At 39.2% G+C, this 17,952-nt stretch overlaps 1 protein-coding gene across 2 annotated transcripts in view; it reads right to left on the bottom strand.

The window, feature by feature from the left end:
* Nucleotides 1–17,952, bottom strand: part of RASGRP1 (RAS guanyl releasing protein 1) — an 85,687-nt gene that overhangs the window by 50,660 nt on the left and 17,075 nt on the right. For both annotated transcript variants that reach the window (XM_020806171.3, XM_072986302.2), the window contains exons 3-4: nt 4,923–5,028; nt 555–617 (exon numbers count right to left, since the gene is read on the bottom strand). In XM_020806171.3, coding sequence (XP_020661830.2) covers nt 555–617; nt 4,923–5,028 — 169 coding nt within the window. The remainder of the gene's footprint in view (nt 1–554; nt 618–4,922; nt 5,029–17,952) is intronic.

Here is a 17,952-nt window from a genome sequence, read left to right as displayed (position 1 = left end):
ACAACCAGGATTGCCCACTAGACTGTGTGACTGCTCTTGCTCTCTGCATTTCCTCAAACACATTCTGGGCTTAATTTCTGCACCAAATATGATACCAGCTGTTTCATAAATTTTGGAATAATTATTTAAAAAGTAAATACTAGTTACAGTGACTGCAACCATGGGAAGGTGCATGAGAGTGCTAAACCTCATTCTTCCTTGTATTCCAAATCTGGAAAAAAAAAAACACCCAATGGTGGCTATCTATACCACTGTCTACGTCACTAATAATGTAATACTTCAAGGCTATTCAGCTTACCCTTAAAACAATACTGACACATTTCAAAAGGTGCCTTCCCACTCTACTTTTCCATCAAGACCAGCCTTCAAGGTACCTTAACACTACACAAACAGATACACTGCAATTTGATTACAACAGTATAAATTTTGAAAATAGTTCCTTATAATGAAAATATACATTTGCACCTGATATCTTCAGAGCTTCCACATGTACAATGCATTTCAGTAATCTAATGTGTTTCATTTAAGAAGTCACCCTTTAAAAAAGTTCTTACCTTACAAGGTAGCATATCTTAGAGCAAAACAAAGGAGAGTTATTTTCCAAAGCATCCCGATATGTAATGTGCTGTTAAGAAAACTGTGTCAAAGTGCAACAGAAAATAAAGCAGTTTATTCAATCTTATTTGAAAAACTCCAGTAATACAGGTAAAGCAATACAAAATCAGGAGCAGGTGATACCTTTATTACACCACTTGTTTTTCCTAGCTAAATAAGAAATTCTTTGAATTTCAAAAAGGTGAAGAGGGAGAAAAAGGGGATACAGAGTGCTTGGCAACCTTTTGTCGAAAAAGCTGGGTGAAAAATTCCAAACTACAGACTGAGGAGGAGTTTGAAACCACACCCTTCCCCCCCCCCACAAAGCCTTTTGCAGACAGTATCTGTATCCATCTAAAGAAGCTAACCTGGCCCCACCAACAGCCATGAGACTTTAATAAAAATATGTAATTTTCTGAACTACCCACAAGAACTTGATGCACTGATTGAAGAAGATGAATTAACATTGAAAGCTAGCTGTCTGTTGTTTGCTTGATTTTTTAAAAGTGGTCTAATAAAGGTATCACCTGCTCCTGCATTTGTACTGTTTTGGAGACCACACAGCCCTTCTCTGATTTTTGATGAAACATTTATAGCAGTTAACTGAGAAAAGAATATTGTGTCATTAAGAAGCAAACGCCAAAGAAAGACATTTGCTTTACAGCAGTTGCAAGGCTTCTTTCTGAAGGCACTGGTGCTCAATTTGGAGGCACTTTGGGATTCATCTCAGTCACTGGAGGCCCAGGTAGACTCAGCAGTACAGAGTTGCTTGGTCAGCTTCAGTTAGCCCACCAGTCATGATCACTCCTGAACAGAGACACCCGTGCCACAGCAAGAGGTCACACATTAGTAAATCTCTACTTAGTTTACTGAAATGCACTTGTGATTGGGTTAATTAAAAGTCGGGAGCCTTTCCTCTTTTTTGGCGGGAAATGACGACTGAGTCTCTTTTTGACCATTAACACATTTATTGAATTGGACATTCTGTGAATGTACTATAACTTCTAACGGTTCAAAACAACTGAGATCAGGCAACTGTTCAATTTGGGAAGACGATAACTTGGTCTGTAAATTAACAAGATTCATGGTGGGGCTGGTCCAAAATGTTCCCGATCGGTGGGCTTCCTTGGCATAGCACTCCGGATCTCACATACAGTACTGTCCCACAGAATGGTTGTCTGGCTCAATGTCCCTCTGGAGGTGGATGGTTGAAGGTCCGGTCGAATCACCTTCCTCGAGTGACCTTGTCCTTGAAGGAAAACCACGACCGTCCATTCTAGGGCTTCGACCGAGGTGTTCTTTTCTTTAGATTTTTCTGGATCAGGTAGGAACCTTCCTACCTTCAAATTCAGAAAGTCCTCTAATAACCTGCACGCTCTCTCATAATTTTCTTCCTCCCCCTTCTTCCCTTCTCTCTCTCTCTCTTATATTGAACTGTCTCCTCCCACCTTTTCCCCCTATTTTCTCCTCCCACACGGGTAGAATTAACTCTTTCCCCTCTTCTCAGTCTCTCTCTCCTACCAGACATACAGTGGTGCCTTGACTTGCCAACGTTCCAACTTATGACCATTTCGAGTTACGACCAGCTCCAGCCACAAAATTTTGCTTAGACCTGCGGCCAGAGCTTCAAGTTACAACCAAAAAAGGCAGGGAAAAAGGCGGGGAATTCAAATTGCTAACCGTTGGTAGGCAAATAAGCTGCTTCTTTGTAGCTCTTTCACCCCAACGGTTAGAGAGTGGGCGATTGGAGGAGGTTTCGGACTGCCTGGTAAGGTAAGGTACTGCTTTCTGCTTTTAAAAAAATTGTTCTGGGTGGTGGTATTATGTTTTTATGCTGTGATGGGTTTTGCAGGTTTGTTTGTTTTTTGGTATTTTTTTCCATTTCTGATGGGTCTTGGGGGGTTTGGTTGCTTTTTGGAGTTTTTTTCTCCATTTTCAATGGATCTGGGGGTTGTTGTTTACTTTTTGGGTTTTTTAATCCCATTTCCGATGGGTCTTGCACACTTCACTTGCTTTTTGCTTTGCTTTTGTTGCATTTCTGATGGGACTTGCACATTTTACTTGCTTTCTGCTTTGCCTTTTTTGCATTTCCTATGGGTCTTGCACACTTTGCTTGCTTTTCTTTCCCCCACCCCCTTCAGCCGGAACGGATTAATCGCGTTTCCGATAGATCTTGCAGTGATTTTTTAAAAATTATTTATTTATTTTGTGATTATTTTTTCTTCGGCCCGAACGGATTAATTGCATTTCAATGCATTCCTATGGGAAATAGTGCTTCGACTTACAACCATTTCGAGTTACGACCAGAGTTTCGGAACCAATTAAGTTTGTAAGTTGAGGTACCACTGTACTTCAATCTTCTCCTCCTTCTCCTTTGATCCCTCTTTCTTTCCTTCTATTATTTTCGATTCCTTAATTTCTATCGTCTTCCCTACTTCTATAACTTTTTCCTGTTCCAACATCTCTAGCTGAGGGGACCGCTCACTCTGCTCTTTCACCTTGGGATCTACTGCTCCTTCACAGCATTGTACATGGGAGATCCTGAAGATGACACAGAAGCTGCAGCTGCCGTATTATGCAGGAGCTAGACTACTGCAAGGAACACCAAATAGAAACTAAATGACGGTGGCTTCTAAACAACAGCACTGGCTTCCAATATGTTCCCAGTTTACATTCAAGATGTTGACAATCATTTTAAAACCCTAAGTGTAGTAGCCCAGGACTAAACTGGGAGGGACAGAAATGTAAATATGTAAGTAAGTAAGTAAGTAGTCAGTTTTAGACATAGAGATGTGAAAGAGCAACTCTCTGCATATTTACCTGCCTGATTAAGTTTTATTGGGGACCCTCCTCCATGTCCTACAACTGAGCGCTATTATACTAACTGCAGATGTAGAAGACAGCCTTCTCATCTGTAGCACTCCCATTGGAATGTGAGCCCCGCCTTCCAGCTGGATGATTCTGTGATTTGGATACATGGCTGTGAAGCTACAAGTTGGAGGTCTGATTCCTTACTGTGCCTCCCAGGAGAAGAGTCAGCCTATGTAGCCTTTGACATAATCCCAGAGAACCCCCAGAAGAACAGGATGGCAAACCATTTCTGAATACTTTATATGCAGAAAACCTGGGAAATGGTTGCCATAAGTCAGAACAGACTTGGCAACAAATTATTATTATTATTATTATTATTATTATTATTATTATTATTATTATTATTATTATTATTATTATTATTATTATTATTATTATTATTATACCTGACTAGTGGCAACACAGCCATTATTTTTCTGCCACATTAAAACCTAAGCATTTGGCACCTCATGGGATAATGGCTTAACTTCCTCTCCTTCAGGTTGATGACTTTGCTTGAATACTTAGACTGTTTTAAAATGTTTTTAAAGCATTATAGATTGTTTTAAGGTATTTGGATTCTTTCAGGGTTTTTTAAAAGGTAATTTTATTGATTTGTATCCTGTTCTAAGTTCTAGAGAAGCACAGCCAGCTAAATGTGCTAAATTAAATAAATAATTCTTATTTAGATGGCCTATGGTGAGAGCAAGGGGGCACTGATCTAGGGGAAATGTACCCCACTCTGACCATTGTTCTTGTACAATCACATATAACTTGAAACAAACGAATTTATGGGGTAGGTATAGGCAACTTTTGACTGTCCAGAGGTCACTGGACCACTGCTGCCATCAGGTCTAGCCAGAACAGACAATGGTGAGTTCCAGTCCAAGTTTGGGGATCCATATGTAGGCCCCATCATAAGGCACAAGTTCATTTGGCAAGCAGACAAGCAAATGACAAAGACACTGTCTTTTATATAAAATATTAAGTAATTGTAAGAACAAAGCATTCAATGAGTTGTCAGATGATTAAAATTAAATAAAACTTCAGAGGGAACAAACATTACCATAGAACCTTGTGGAACAATTTAATTTAAACAGGAATTCAAATCATTGCATGTGCTTTTGGGAAAAGATGTAAAAGGACCAAAATTATTTGATTTTGACTCAGGAAAAAATTTGCAGGCAAAACTGGAAGTTTATATGTGTCATACCAGACAAATTTCAACCGTGTTATTTCTGCCTCTGAGTTTCAAATAAAAGTTATACATATTGAGAATTAAAACATTTTTTTTCCAAAGGACCAAATCTATTTCATCAGAAATATTTTATAAATTGTTACTAAGTGGTAGCCACTCCCACAAACATGAGGCTAACAGAGTACTGTAATCCATGGCATAGTATCTACAAATCCTTTAGATTTACAAAACCACAATAGCTGTATAAGTAATAAATATACTGCAAATGTTAAAAGGATATAGATTTATTAGTTTTCGCAGCATCTCAGTGGAGGAGAGGATGAGTTGGTGCATAGTCAACGTTACCCGCAACAGTTGATCATTTTTGCATAGGTTTCCTTCAGAATCTGAAAGCATTAAGAAACAGTGTTACGAAGAACATTATAAACATTTATTTCCCTTGCACCCAAAGAGTCTAACACAACCTGCAGTCAAAGGATTTCAAGTAGATCACTGATTTATCACCACCAACCATTTCTCTTACATTTGGAGTTACAGATTTCCCAGGGTGCCACATTGGTGAAGCAAGGACATTCTACTCTTGCCCCTTGTCTTTTGTAACTGCCTGAATGTTTATTCTCTCCATGCCCTATTAAAGGTTATTTTAATTAAGAAAATGTGCTGTGGCAGGGATAAAGATTTCTACTAAACCTACATTTGTTCAGAGGTACCCAATACGCAGCAAGTATAATTCCTCCTCTCCTATCAAGTATTTAAGCAGGTTCTCAAACCAGATAGAACACAAAGCTACCAGGACAAGACAATGGTGGGCAAACATCAGTTAACCTAACGATCACATTCAGCATCCGAGCAAGTCCATATAAACAATACCTTGGACATGGATAAATGATTATTTAAAAGCAAACAATCACTAAGAGTTAATGGAAGGACATCCAAAAATTATCCACCTTATATGACAAATTACATTTTTTAACTTTTGTGTGTCTGTATGCATTAGTAAAATAAAATAAAAACTAAGGTCATGGCCACTGGTCCCATCACCTCCTGGCAAACAGAAGGGGAAGAAATGGAGGCAGTGACAGATTTTACTTTCTTGGGCTCCATGATCACTGCAGATGGTGACAACAGCCACAAAATCAAAAGACGCCTGCTTCTTGGGAGGAAAGCGCTGACATACCTAGATAGCATCTTAAAAAGCAGAGACATCACCTTGCCGACAAAGGCCAACATAAGCCAAAGCTATGGTTTTAAATCTTCTGATACACTACATGTTGCTGTCTCACTGTATATTTTTACTGCTGCTTTTAATACTGTTTTAGAGGGTTTTAAAAATGTCATTGCTACAATTTTCAAGTTTGTAAACCATTGTGTATATGATTTAAATGTGTGTGTGTTTAGTCGTTTAGTCGTGTCCGACTCTTCGTGACTCCATGGACCAGAGCACGCCAGGCCCTCCTGTCTTCTACTGCCTCCCGGAGTTGTGTCAGGTTCATGTTGGTTGCTTCGCAGACACTGTCCAGCCATCTCATCCTCGGTCGTCCCCTTCTCCTCTTGCCATCACACTTTCCCAACATCAGGGTCTTTTCCAGGGAGTCTTTTATTCTCATTAGATGGCCAAAGTACTGGAGCCTCAGCTTCAGGATCTGTCCTTCCAGTGAGCACTCAGGGTTGATTTCCTTTAGAACTGATAGGTTTGTTCTCCTTGCAGTCCAGGGGATTCTCAAGAGTCTCCTCCAGCACCACAATTCAAAGGCATCAATTCTTCGGCGGTCTGCTTTCTTTATGGTCCAGCTCTCACTTCCATACATCACGACAGGAAAAACCATAGCTTTGACTATTCGGACTTTTGTTGGCAAGGTGATGTCTCTGCTTTTCAAGATGCTGTCCAGATTTGTCATCGCTTTCCTCCCAAGAAGAAGGCGCCTTTTAATTTCAGGGCTGCTGTCTCCATCCGCAGTGATCATGGAGCCCAGGAAGATAAAATTTGACACTGCCTCCATATCTTCCCCTTCTATTTCCCAGGAGGTGATGGGACCAGTGGCCATGATCTTAGTTTTTTTGATGTTGAGTTTCAGACCGTTTTTTGCACTCTCCTCTTTCACTCTCATTACAAGGTTCTTTAATTCCTCCTCACTTTCTGCCATCAGAGTGGTATCATCTGCATATCGGAGGTTGTTGATATTTCTTCCGGAAATCTTAATTCCGGCTTGGGTTTCTTCCAGTCCAGCCTTCCGCATGATGTATTCTGCATATAAGTTAAATAAGCTGGGGGACAATATACAGCCTTGCCGTACTCCTTTCCCAATTTTGAACCACTCAGTTGTTCCATGACCAGTTCTAACTGTTGCTTCCTGTCCCACATATAGGTTTCTCAGGAGACAGATAAAGTGGTCAGGCACTCCCATTTCTTTAAGAACTTGCCATAGTTTGCTGTGGTCCACACAGTCAAAGGCTTTCGCATAGTCAATGAAGCAGAAGTAGATATTTTTCTGGAACTCTCTGGCTTTCTCCATAATCCAGCGCAAGTTAGCAATTTGGTCTCGAGTTCCTCTGCCTCTTCGGAATCCAGCTTGTACTTCTGGGAGTTCTCGGTCCACATACTGCTGAAGCCTACCTTGTAGGATTTTGAGCATAACCTTGCTAGCGTGCGAAATGAGTGCAATTGTACGGTAGTTGGAGCATTCTTTGGCACTGCCTTTCTTTGGGATTGGGATGTAGACTGATCTTTTCCAATCCTCTGGCCACTGTTGAGTTTTCCAAACTTGCTGGCATATTGAATGTAGCACCTTAACAGCATCATCTTTCAAGATTTTAAATAGTTCAACTGGAATGCCATCACCTCCACTGGCCTTGTTGTTAGCCAGGCTTTCTAAGGCCCACTTGACTTCGCTCTCCAGGATGTCTGGCTCAAGGTCAGCAACTACATTGTCTGGGTTGTCCGGGATATCCAAATCTTTCTGATATAATTCCTCTGTGTATTCTTGCCACCTCTTCTTGACGTCTTCTGCTTCTGTTAGGTCCCTCCCATTTTTGTCTTTTATCATGTTCATCTTTGCGCAAAATGTTCCTCTAATATGTCCAATTTTCCTGAACAGATCTCTGGTCTTTCCTTTTCTGTTATCTTCCTCTATTTCTTTGCATTGTTCATTTAAGAAGGCCCTCTTGTCTCTCCTTGCTATTCTTTGGAAGTCTGAATTCAAGTTTCTGTAACTTTCCCTATCTCCCTTGCATTTTGCTTCCCTTCTCCTCTCTGCTATTTCTAAGGCCTCGTTGGACAGCCACTTTGCTTTCTTGCATTTCCTTTTCTTTGGGATGGTTTTCGTTGCTGCCTCCTGGACAATGTTACGAGCCTCTATCCAAAGTTCTTCAGGCACTCTGTCCACCAAATCTAGTTCCTTAAATCTGTTCTTTACTTCCACTGTGTATTCATAAGGGATTTGGTTTAGATTATACCTGAGTGGCCCAGTGGTTTTTCCTACTCTCTTCAGTCTAAGCTTGAATTTTGCTATGAGAAGCTGATGATCAGAACCGCAGTCAGCTCCAGGTCTTGTTTTTGCTGACTGTATAGAACTTCTCCATCTTTGGCTGCAGAGAACATAATCAATCTGATTTCGATATTGCCCATCTGGTGATTTCCATGTATAGAGTCGCCTCTTGTGTTGTTGGAAAAGAGTGTTTGTGATGACCAGCTTGTTCTCTTGACAAAACTCTATTAGCCTTTGTCCTGCTTCGTTCTGAACTCCAAGGCCAAACTTCCCTGTTGTTCCTTTTATCTCTTGGCTCCCTACTTTAGCATTCCAGTCCCCTAGAATGAGAAGAACATCTTTCTTTGGTGTCAGTTCTAGAAGGTGTTGTAAATCTTCATAGAATTGTTCAATTTCAGTCTCCTCAGCAATGCTGGTTGGTGCATAAACTTGGATTATTGTGATGTTGAATGGTCTGCCTTGGATTCGTATTGACATCATTCTATCATTTTTGAGATTGTATCCCATTACAGCTTTTCCCACTCTTTTGTTGACTATGAGGGCTACTCCATTCCTTCTACGGGATTCTTGCCCACAATAGTAGACATGATAATCATCTGAGTTGAAATCACCCATTCCCATCCATTTTAGTTCACTGATGCCCAGAATGTCGATGTTTATTCTTGCCATCTCCTGTTTGACCACCTCCAGCTTCCCAATGTTCAGAGATCTTACATTCCAGGTTCCTATGCAGTATTTTTCTTTGCAGCATTGGATTTTCCTTTCACTTCCAGGCACGTCCACAGCTGAGCGTCCTTTCGGCTTTGGCCCAACCACTTCATTAGCTCTGGAGCTACTTGTACTTGTCCTCCGCTCTTCCTCAGTAGCATGTTGGACGCCTTCCGACCTGAGGGGCCCATCTTCCAGCGTCATATCTTTTAGCCTTTTGTTTCTGATCATGGGGCGTTCTTGGCAAAGATACTGGAGTGGCTTGCCATTTCCTACTCTATGATTTAAATAGAAAACACAAATACAAATACTATATGCAAGGAGCCCTCTGAACTTGGATGAGATTTGTCTCCTAAGAGGAAGGGTTGAACCTGATTATTTCATAGCCAGTCTTTTCTGGAAAACTGCAAACTTTAGAAACACATGCTGTGTGTAGCATCTGTACTTTAGAACTTATTCTTGTGTTTACTAATGTTAATCAGCATAAGTGACTTTGTGAGCACCTAATTCATGTCTTTCGTTCCTTAAGACTAATTAGTGAAAATGGATACTGTTGTTCTTTTCAGCCAAGCCTCTTGCTACTATAACTGCATACATGACTGCTATGGAGAAAAAGACACTTATTTTACATAGCAGTCATTGGTAACTAGTTACAAATAATTGTTTTCTGCAACTAGTTGCTTTTTAACATAAAATGCAATGAATATTAAAAAGTTTCAGTAATAATGACAAAAAGTTACAAAGTTATTTTCGGTCTAATGAGAATTATTTTCTAGTTATTTTCAAAAGTTACTATTAAAACATTTCATGTTATTTTTACAAGGATTGTCATTGTGTTTTTTTTCACACTCCTTTATCCATTCTAAATTGCAAGGTTAGTATTGGTTGTTGTGGGTTTTTCGGGCTTCTTGGCCGTGTTCTGAAAGTGGTTCTTCCTAACGTTTTGCCAGTCTCTGTGGCTGGCATCTTCAGAGGACAGCAAACTGTGCTGTCGAAACGTTAGGAAGAACCACTTTCAGAACACGGCCAAGAAGCCCGAAAAACCCACAACAACCATTAGATCCCGGCCGTGAAAGCCTTCACGAAGGTTAGTATTCTTTGATTCTTGTCCTTTTCTAAATACCTAATATAATCATGAGTTGTGAAGTCAGTTCTGCTTTACAGTGACCTTCTTAGGGTTTTTCTAAGTACACAAGACTCAGAAATTGAATCTTACCTGTCCCTCCTTCTGGAGGCACTCTGAGACCATGAATCTTGTTCAAGGTTACATAGGGGCAGGGCATTTGAACCCACCAGCCACACATGCTCTGGCTGATGTCACCTGGCCTCTCCCCAGGAAAGCACAGGAGAGATTCAAGCTCCCAACACCTGGCTCCGTAGGCAAGTACGCCAAGAGAACAACTAGTTTCACGGTTCTTTTTAGGTGTAACAAGAGTTTCAGTTCATTTCAAAGAGCATTTTATAGTCATATTCACAAGATTTAGTTTCAGGTTTATGCCATTCTTTAATCCTAAATGGGAAAGTAAGGCTTGTGGTGCAGTGGTTAAACTGTAGTCAAGCCTCTGCTCATGACCCAAATTCACCCCTGACGGCTTCAAGTAGCTGGCTCACGGTTGACTCAGCCTTCTATCCTTCCGAGGTTGGTAAAATGAAAAGCCTAAGATGTCAGCTCACTGACAGGCCGTTTTATTTGAATAATTATTTTGTAAACCAAGCAGGGAGTAATCTAGCACTATGGGGCAGTATATAAGTGGAAACAAGTATGCCTTCATTTTGTATTTTGCCTTTTTGTAAACAAGTATAGAATGTAATATCAAAACTACCTACTAGGGGGAACCAGATGCTCACAACCTTCTTACTCCAGAGTAACCCCACCATGTACTGTATAGTGTAATTAAAATTTGGACTTTTCTTATTTCAGTTCAACACATGAATATGTTATGGACCGATGCATTCATGCGAATATGCAAAAACACAACTAGCATCTTAGGCTTTTTTCATCACCTTCCACATGGTAGCATATTTCAATACATGCTCAAACCACGTGGAATTTATCTTAGTTTTAACAAGATGAAAGCAGTTTAGAAGACTCACTCTTATTTCCGCTGTCAATGAAACCACATACCCTGCTGAGCAGCAACCCGCAGAGTGAATGTTAAAGTAAGCAGTGTGTATATTAGAATAAATGCATTCTACAGCCTACTTTTAAATGCAACGTAGTTATGCTTCTTTAAAAATGAAATAAAACAGCATCATAAAAGCAAAGTTTTCTTGAAAATGTGCCTTCTTGATGCCAGCTGTGGCATCACATCTGATGTGGCTACCTTCTTATTCCCCTGGGCTCCTATGTTTCTCTATTTCTCTGTCTATAATTCGCCACGGCAATATCAAAAACAAAATGAAGGACTTCCAAAAGAGATATGAATTGGGTCTCTAAGAATTTATATGGTAGCACAGCAGGAATCCTCAATTCATGAGTTCATTCACACTCAGGCAGTTGTTAACATGAACACATAAAAGCTTATCTACAAGGCTGCAAGAGGATGATAAACCTTATGGAACAGCTCCCTAGATACCTACCACTGTACCTAGGCATACACTTCTGGATTTTAGCACAGTTTTCCTGCACACACATACACTACATCCTAACTCCCAGATTTTATTTTCTTCTTTTCACACTCCATATTTAAATGAATTTACACAACTTTGTCTCCCCTCCAGCCACATCCACCCTCTTTCCTGAACACACCTTGTGAAACTCCCAGCTGTCAGCTTTTAAACACTCACATTCAACTCCTTCTCTTTTATTCTCCAAGACCCTAAGCCACAGCCTTCTAAGGACCATGATTAGCTCAGCTAAAAGCCAATGAGAGATCAGACACTGAAGCTGTCATACCAATATTCAGGGATTTTTGTTTTTCCAAAATCAGCATCCTTGCAGCATACACAATATGAAGAAGGTGCCTGGCTTTCTCTTTTTCTCCAGACACACCCACACCTATCTACCTACCAAGGCATTATTATGATCATCTGCCAAGGCCCTTCTTTGGGAGCCCTTTGAGAGGTACAATATATTATAGAAACAAGTTTCCTCAGCATTAGCAACCTGATACATTCCCACACAGAAAGGCTTGCTTGGAACTCATGCTGCTATCTTTTCAGCACCACTTTAACATAATTTGGTGCATCAAACCAGTGGCCGGGAATTAGAATGCCCACTGTGCTTTCTAGGGAGAAAGATCAGCCAGGATCACCCAAAGTTATGTACCAGATGGGGTTAAATGCCATGTCACCCATGTGGCCTTGAGGGGCCTGCAACAAACTCAGAGTGCCACCAGAATGAGGGACTGGTGCACCTGCGTATTTTATACCTAGAAAACCCAGTGAGGTTCCTGTAAGTCAGAACTGATTTGACAGAACACACATGCTTTAAAATGTTTTTAATGGAAAGAGTTTCTCTTTTTTTATATATTTACCTTATGGTAACTCTTTGTTTATGTTACCCAGGGTGGTGCAGTGAATAATGCACTGGTTCCCAACCTTGGGTCTCCAAATGTTCTTGACTGCAACTCCCAGAAATCCTGGCCAGCACAGTTAGTACTGGGGACGCAAGGTTGGAAACTAGTGGGGTAGAGTAATAGACTAAGGAGTCCTGAGTTCAAATCCTCACTCAGCTAGGGAAACCCACTAAAGGTGTGGAATAGATAAAACCACTCCTTAAATATCTCATTTAGCTGGAAAAACATCAGGATCACTATAAGTTAATTCCAACTTGAAGGCACATAACAACTATTTGTTTTATTGCCTTGAAATTTTAAATGAAATGAATGCTGGTTTTTAAAATGAATACATAATTATAAGTCCACTTTACTATAAGATTAGAAGCCTGCAGTTCAAATAACCCCCTTTACCTTTTTTACATTGAGTGCTAAATTAGTTCTCCATACATTCTAATGTTGTCCTCACTTTGAATGCTTTCAATAGGTTAGCTTAGATTGACCCTTTACTGCATAATTATGAGTCATCTTCATATGTTCCCACCTAACTTTTCATCAAGAGTCACCAATGATCCATCCTAATTCTATTAAATGACCCATCCTAACTTTATTTACTTCCATCTCATTCAGCAAAACTTAATGACAGGTTATGTATCTTCGTACTCTGCACCTTTTGTAATGCATATGCTGTTATCCAACTCAAAAACCAAAGTGTTTTGTAAATAAAAAATGAAAGCAAAAGCATTAAAAGGGAGTGAAATATCATGGTTAGGAATAATGTTTTTCTGCAAATTTCTTTCCTTTGAAATGTGGCTCTCCTCTGACAAGATCCAAAGCCTGCTATGTCAGAGGTCCTCTTTGATCAGCCTTTGTACTCACCTAGAACTTTCTAAAACAGCACTAACCATAAATGTTAAATGGCATTTGTTACATTTATAGCCTATTCTATTGAAAATCTCTCAGGAAGTTTGCAATCTAACCCCAGACCATTATTGAAACTATTCAATTTTTCAAGAAACCTCCAGTTTATGAATATGGGAAATTGTGCTTCTGTATTCATAATTCAAAACACCAGGAAACAGCTCTATGTTGTGGCACAATATCATGCCCACATTGCCAGCAGAAAAAAGGATGTCAAGCTTTACATAGCAAAAGGCAGTCTGAATGCTGACAACACCAATGGCAGCAGGCAAGATGGTCTACAGCAGAGGTTTCCAACCTTGGGTAACCCAGGTATTCTTGGACTGCAATTCCCAGCAGTCTTCACCACCAGCTGTGCAGGCTGGAGTTTCTGGGAGTTGCAGTCCAAGAACACCTGGGTTATCAAATGTTGGGAACCACGGGTCTACATCTCATCTGCTCACTACCATTCATAAAGTGAACACCACACAAGGGAAAATCCAAGAACTTAACTCCTTTTTTCATCAGTGAACCACTTCTCACACAAACACAAAGCAACTGCCATGGCTGTTTTTTAACAAGTATAAATAGTAGGGTGCACAAAAGTGGGGAGGCAATACTGGAACTAACCTCAATACAGATAAACAAAGCTTCCCAAACACTATGATGCAGGACAGAGGCTGTGGATTACTGCAAATATGGCAGGTAGTAGGGAAAGAAAAATGAAGCTTAAATGATTATATCAGTACAAGCAGAGAAAAATTACTGAAAGCAGTGAAAATGGAAAATATTTTGAAAACAACAGAAATAAAGGCTCAATATGAGAAACAATTTGAAAAGAAATTAAACAGCTGGAAAAATAAACCACTACATGGACAACACCTGAGAAATGTTGATGGAAAGCATGATCATAATTCAACATGCGCATGGACCATGGAATTTTTTAAATGGACCATTTAAAAACTGAAGGCTTGATTTTTGCTGCACAAGAACAAGCACTCCAAAGCAATGTCATGAAAACTAAGATCCAAGAAATTAGTGCCAACAGCAAATGTCGACGCTGCCAAGAAAAAGATGAAACTGTGTCACACCTCATCTGTGAATGTCCAAAGATTGCACAGATAGATTACAAAATTAGACATGATAGAGTAGCACAATTAGCGCACTGGTCATTATGCAAAAAAAATAACTTGCCAGCATCCAAAAATCCCTGGGAACATCAGGTTGAAAAGGTATCAGAAAATGAGGAAGTCAATATCTTGTGGGATTTCCAGAACCAAACTGATAGACATCTTGAACATAACACACCAGACATAGTAGTAATACAATGAAGAAATGTCTGCACTCTGGATCATTGACATGGCAGTTCCAGAGGATGCTAAAGTAGAAAATAAAGAAGTGGAAAAACTAACAGGGGATTATGTGGTTTGTAGACCAACACCTGGAGTGTGTCACCCAGAGAAGGAAAAAAGTTGAAAAAAAATCAAAGGCTATGCATGTTTAAAAAACTGTTGTCAGGCTAGCAAAGATTGGCTAGAGCTCAGGAGAACAGCCTGCTAGAAGAAAAAAAAATGCAATCTTTTCTCCTCTTCCTGCCCTCTTCTTTCAGTTTGAGTGCTACATCATATAGTGAATGGACTATGAAAGCAAATTTGAGCAGCCTGAAAAATAAACCACAAGTCACTGAAATATGCTTTTTATTGCAGAAAATATTCCCTATGTGCTAAATTCTAAACACAAAACATCACTGAAGACCTTTAATCAAACTATATTATTATTTTGTAAGTGTAAGCAGATTTATCCCATTAAAAGTAGTAAATTTATTTATTTATTTATTTTATTTCTTCACTGTCCCTTAATGGAAAGCACTATTCTTGGCAGTTCAACATAATAAAATAAAGCACACAAGTGAAGGACAATAATTTGTAAGTGGCTTTCTAAAACAATTAATGCCAAACTTTTGTAGAAATAGTTCTATAGAAAAATATTTATTTATCATGGCTGTTTTACATCAGCTAAAACACAATTAGTCCAAGCAATTAAATTAGCATTCTAAAGAGCTCTAAACAAGTCTTCTGCTCCTGTAATGTTATTACCTCCCCATTAACTTCATTTCTGTTGCTAAGTAACCTTAAAGCTTTTATGCCATTTTTGATAGAATTACACCAGCATGAGTTAAAAGCAAAAAGATTAATCTCATTTTAAAAACAGAATAATAAATCTTAACAAATGGATATTTTATTGGGAACAGAATACTAAGTGGACAGTTCAGATATATTGATATGTTGAAGCCATAATAGTGATTAAAAGATAAAAGAAACGAGAAGTACTGCAGTATGTTCCTACATTAAGCACATGTTTACACAATGCATAGTATGTGAACTGTTACTGCGTAACTTAGGGTTGTAATTTACTTCATGAATAAAAGTTAACTGCATGCTGTATTATATTAATTCAGTATGAAATTTATACTAACATTTATCTTGCAATCAAGATAATAGCATATATATATATAACCTGTTCAATAAAATTTCTCCCATTAAGCAAGCTTAAGATTGCAGATTTCTGTTTTTCTTCTGTTTTCTTCAGGAAAAAAAAATCTGTTTTTTAATTTAAAAGATGAATAACTCAACTATTAGAGACAGTGTGAAATACTTCAGCAAAATGTTACCTTTCCTTTTAGGGAACAACAGAATTGACTAGAGTGAATTCAACAAAAAGTGAAACACTTCAACAAAGGTACTGTGTTCTTGTTTATGCATAAAGATAAAAACCAAAGAGGAAGACTTAGAGATTGTGTACTCAAAAAATTAAAGTGATTTTGTGATCAGAATCTTGCAAGAACAAACCACTTCTGAAATCACAGGAAGGAGCCAAAAATGCTTCAGTGCTCAGGAAATTCTATGATCAGAAAAAAAATGCTTACATTGTTTATTAATTACCTTTAGTAGATATTTGTTAATCACTCTTCTGCCTACAAGGCTTTCCCAAGTAACACACAATAAAACAGATTTATAAAATTATTTTACAAGTAGATTAAAAATAAATTTTAATAGATTTTTTAACTCATTTCAATTAAACAAAGGCTATACAGAATTGTGGTTATGGCTGATTTCCAGAAGCACAGGAAGGAAGCAGCTACTCTAACCTCTCTAGGGAAGAAGCGTCACAGCATAGATGCTGCTGTAGAGAAAGTCCTGCACTCACTAAATTGGCCTCGCCTAGTGGTGGGAGGCACAAGGCTTTTGTTGAAGATCTCAGTCAGTCTTCTCAGATGAACTGGCCCAATGCCTTTTAGAGTTCTGCAGGTCAAAAACAGCAACTTGAACTGAACTCAGTAATAAATGGAGAGCCAGTGCAGTTCAGAACAGGTAACAAATGGCCCCTAAAGTGTGTGTAAGATAATTGTTGGACTGTATCATTTTGCCATATCTGTCACGTTTAAAGGGCAGCTCCATGCAGAGCACACTACAGCAGTCATTACATAGGTAATTAAGACATATATCACTGTAACCAGCTCCAATCTCCTTAAAAAAATGAATCCAGAATCATCAATTTTGACAATTTAGGATAAAACAGCCTTGTAAATAAGGCTGGCTTATTTACAAGGCTTTTAACTAGGTTAAAATTTAACATGGCTTTTAACTAGGTTGCAAAAATGCTATTATCTTCTATTTCCATGCTGCCCATGGAAATGGCTGAGGAAAAGATGGGGGGACATAGAAGGAGCCTTCCCGAAAACTAGAAAGCATAGCGAGTATACTCGGGCTTCCCCTGGGCAACCGTGTGCAGTTGGCCAATCTTTCCTTGCTGCTAAGCAAACGGACCCATCGGTCCTTTTTAGGGCCAAAAATGACAATAATTTCTATTAATATAGGGGGAATCTCTTTATCTAAAGAAGAACCTTTAGCTTCACTTTATTGTGAAGGGAAATGTGAAGTCATTTCTGTCCAAGAAATTCACAGAGGAATTAATTAACAGTGACCAAAGGTTTGTGCTGAGAAGCCACACAAACAATACGGAAGTGGTTGTTGTGGGTTTTTCGGGCTTCTTGGCCGTGTTCTGAAGGTGGTTCTTCCTAACGTTTCGCCAATCTCTGTGGCCGGCATCTTCAGAGGACAGCAAACTGTGCACAGAGACTGGCCGGCCACAGAGACTGGCGAAACGTTAGGAAGAACCACCTTCAGAACACGGCCAAGAAGCCAGAAAAACCCACAACAACCATTAGATCCCGGCCATGAAAGCCTTCGCGAATAAGGAAGTGCTTTTTTTTTAAGACTAAGTATTATAGTCCTTTCAATAGACCATACTGAATAGGGCAGCATAGAAATCCTGACAGTATGTTTAGTAACATACATTTTAAAAACACTTAATATATCATTCTGCTTTAAGAAGCTATCTAATATGGAAAATCAAAATATTCACATTCTAGTTGAAGATTTCAGCAGCCATAGCAACATTTGGAGCTATGAACATGAAAACATAAAGCCATTATAAAATGTGTGGAATACCATTCCACGTGCCTTCTATATGCTCCTAAACTATCCAGCTCATTTAAGAGTTGCAGGTGGCAGGGAGGCTACAATACAGATCAAATATTTGTTACTGAGCCTATTCATTTTGGACTGAGAAGATAGGTGGTTTGAGAGAGGGGTCAGGGAGCCCATACATGTGCATATAGAGACCCCTCACTCTACATGGATGGAGAACCTTGGATAAA

The sequence above is a fragment of the Pogona vitticeps genome, chromosome 1 (genome assembly GCF_051106095.1).
Source record: "Pogona vitticeps strain Pit_001003342236 chromosome 1, PviZW2.1, whole genome shotgun sequence".
NCBI lineage: Eukaryota > Metazoa > Chordata > Lepidosauria > Squamata > Agamidae > Pogona > Pogona vitticeps.
This window is presented reverse-complemented; position numbering and strand designations above follow the sequence as displayed.